This window comes from Zeugodacus cucurbitae, chromosome 6 (assembly GCF_028554725.1).
Source record: "Zeugodacus cucurbitae isolate PBARC_wt_2022May chromosome 6, idZeuCucr1.2, whole genome shotgun sequence".
Taxonomy (NCBI): domain Eukaryota; kingdom Metazoa; phylum Arthropoda; class Insecta; order Diptera; family Tephritidae; genus Zeugodacus; species Zeugodacus cucurbitae.
The window spans coordinates 5,542,825-5,546,389 of record NC_071671.1 but is presented as its reverse complement, the minus strand read 5'-3'; the positions used below and the strand labels follow the sequence as shown (position 1 = coordinate 5,546,389).

Below are 3,565 nucleotides of genomic sequence, written 5' to 3'. Positions count from 1 at the left end.
TGTCCAATGGGTACCCATGCGGTTAGACTTGGGATCGTGACAGATGTAAGTGGCCAAAGCTGTATGGAGGAAGGCGTGATGGAATCATCTAAGCATTTCCTACTGCATTGTTCAGCTTTTGCCAGACTGCGGTTGAAACACCTCCGAAAGCCCTTTTTCGGCGATCCTAGCGAATTAGCGAGAATCGATATTACCAGTCTTAAGAAATTTGTAACGGATTCCAAGTGGTTTGCTGAATCTTAAAGGTCTTTGATCCACAGGGAGTTTTATTGGTACCACAATGGACAGCGCCAGGCTGTCTAAGTGAGATCTTCCGTCTTTACAGAGATCTGCCTACAAACCTAACTAAATCCCACGCCATTTCGGGCATCGGTTCAAAGCAATGTTCTCAATTTAACTCAAGACTTAGTTTGCAAAACTTTTAAAATCTTGTCTTTTTTTTAACTGTCTCTCTTTCTAAAACTCGAATATCCTCAATTCGATTCCAACTGGTCAACCAACACTGAGACTGTACGCACCAACTAACAAATCCATATCAACAGTTTCACGCGACTACCGCGCATTCTCTCAACTGTACAACTGTACGTACTCGCATTACCCGCGTAAGCGAGTGGCGAATTGAAATGGAAATCTGCGCTTAACACCCGCTGTGTCTTTATAAGCATTTATGCGCGTCCACCCACACTTAACTTAACATAATAATACCTAGAGCAATCTCATTGTCTGCCGTTGGATTTATGTATTTGCCTGTCTGAGAAGTGCCGGCGTAGCGCTCTTATTGGTTGACTGTGTGTGCCGGGGGGGAGGTGTGTGCCAATGTAATTGTGCATGACGCTTTGCCGGGCTGCGAAGTGTTGAAATAGGATTAAAATGCGGGCATTATCAGCTTATGCATATAAATATGAATATATCTACGCTGTATTTTTACCATTGTGAGGTGTGAAATTATTCATGAAGGCAATATGTTGACAGTCCTTATACTTTTGTTGTGGTTAAATGTAAGTAGAAGGAGTTTGTTAAAGTACTGTTGTTTGGACTGTGTACTTAACGCACAAGAAATGAAGTATTGGGTAAAACAATACAAAATTATAGGCATTCTATTTGCATAGAAGAAAGCATTAAGTAATAGTAATATAATAAGTCAACATAGCTCACCTATTTAAGTTTCGAAATCCAGCAAAAATCATTCACTTTGCCACAAAGTTTTCGAGTAGACACAAAGCGATGCAGTGTCGCGCTATATTATCATTGATTTGGCTCTTAGCTTTCGGTTTCTACCGCAGCGCTGCAGCTGAGTTGAGTGTACTCATCAGCAACATGCAACAAGGTATCGGTGCAACAAGCTGCATTTACTACAATTACAACGCCGAAACAAATATTGACTTAAGTGAAATTTGGCAACAATGTAGCGCACAAATTGTGTTGACAAAACAACCAAACATACCGTTATACGAGCACTTTCACTCGAAAGCACTAAACATTGTTTTTGTTAATTCAAAGCCAATTGAAGTGCAGTTCGAAAACTTCAAATACGCCACACAACGTTGGCACAGCGGTGATGTGCTCTTCATCGCTGCGAAAATTGGCAACAATGCAACAACAGCAACACCGCAAGCACTTTTCAACTGGTGCTGGCGCAATGGCTACACTAATGTATTGCTAACTGATGTGCGCGCTAATGAGCTACTCACATACGTACCCTTTCCGGCGGTGCGCTTAAGAAACACAACATTATGCGCGTATTTACGGCGGCGCAACGTAACGTGGCGTAATTTTCACGGTTACAACATACGCGCAGTTTCGGGCACACAACCGCCACGCGCCATTATCTACACCGATGCGGGTGGTGTGCAACAAATTTCCGGCTTACAACCGCTGATAATAAAACTCTTCGCTGCGCGTTACAATGCAACGCTAAATTTCACCATTGACCCAAATCCCAACTATGACTTCCTACAGTGCATACCGGAACTGCTGGATGGCCGCTATGACATTTGCGCTGATCACGGTTACTACAGAGGTTACTACAATAAGCCGCACAGTAAGCCACTCTATCTGGATTTTGCCTACTTTGCTGTGCGCTTTCCACAGCCATTGGCGAAATTTCGCTACTTTTTAGCGCCATTTCAAGCGTCCACCTGGTGTCTGTTTGTCATCACCATCGCCTACATCACGCTGCTGTTGGCCATGAGCAATTGGTTGGAGCGTGGCCATTGGAATGCGGGTCAATACTTGTTGGCTGTGATTAGCAGTTTCATCAACGCCAGCATGGATGACAAGCTAATCAAGTCGCGGCGAGGCGTGTATATATTTGTGTTGCTCACTGTAGCCGGTTTTATAATATCCAACTTTTACTTGGCTTTCCTCTTCAGTTTGCTCAGCACAATTCTTTACGAGCAGCCGATAAATTCCGTGGCAGATATTGTCGCGGCGAATGTTACGGTACTCACCATCGGCTCTTACGAAATCTTACTGCGCCGCTTGCCAGAGTATGATGCAATGCAAGTGCAATATCTCACAATTGGTGCGCTCAAGCTGCATCGCGATCGTTTGGATCCCAGCTATGCCTATGCGAATATGTTGGATATATGGCAGTTCCTGTTTTATCAGCAACGGTTTTTGCTGCGTCCGCGCTTGAAATTGCTGGATCAACCGTTAATTACATATATCAGCGGCATGCCATTGGCGCGTGACTGGCCCTTCGAGCAGATTTTCAATCGTCACGTGCAACAGTTGTTCGAATACGGTTTTCATAAGTACTTCATGCAGCGAATAACAGAGATCGCAATCAATACGGGTTTCTTGAAATTCTTTCAAACCGAATATCACAAAGTGGTGCCATTAAATCTGTCGGACTTTGGAATGCCTGCGCTTCTTTTGGGCGGTGGATACCTCATCGCTTTTGTGGTGTTTTTAGTGGAGTTGGCTTGGCAGTGGCTCCGAAGGCGGACCTCAAATAGAGGTAGAGCTTAAAACGATATGAGAAAGAGGTAGATCTCAGACTCCTTACTCTTTGTGGCGGAATTATGGAATAAAAATAAAGTTTTTGGTTTCGAGCAGCGCCGTAGATTTTGAGGTTAGTTCTGCGAATGAAGAATATATTCAAAGCTTTCTAAGTTCTACCATACTTTCGCGTTCTGGATGGTTCGGAAAGCTTGTTTTTGGTTCGAGAAACGTCGTAGATTTCAAAGATAGTTTTGTGAATGGAGGATCTATATTCAAAGCTCTGCTGAAATTACTAAGTTCTACGATACTTTCGCGTTCTGGATGGTTCGGAAAGCTTGTGGAATGTGTTTCTTCAAACTTATACGACTCTTTGCCGGAAAACTGATTGATAAGTGGAATAACCTTTCTTCGGCATTCCTATTTTGTATTAATGTTTAAACTAATATCTGTATACTTTCATGTATGTGTGCTTAATGAAGTATAAACTTTGATAACAAAAACAAAATTTCATTTTTCAAAATATCATTCAATGAAAATGTATGTATGCACGAAACAAAATTATGATCACAACAAAAGCTTAACTGACTAAACTCCAACAGCTTGGCAGCTTATTTGTTGC

At 42.5% G+C, this 3,565-nt stretch overlaps 1 protein-coding gene across 1 annotated transcript; it reads left to right on the top strand.

Annotated features, from left to right (window-relative positions):
- Positions 1–1,224: 1,224 nt before the first annotated feature.
- Positions 1,225–2,973, top strand: LOC105211272 (uncharacterized). Its single transcript, XM_011182618.1, has one exon. It carries the CDS (start codon positions 1,225–1,227, stop codon positions 2,971–2,973), a length of 1,749 nt encoding a protein of 582 aa, XP_011180920.1.
- Positions 2,974–3,565: the final 592 nt, after the last annotated feature.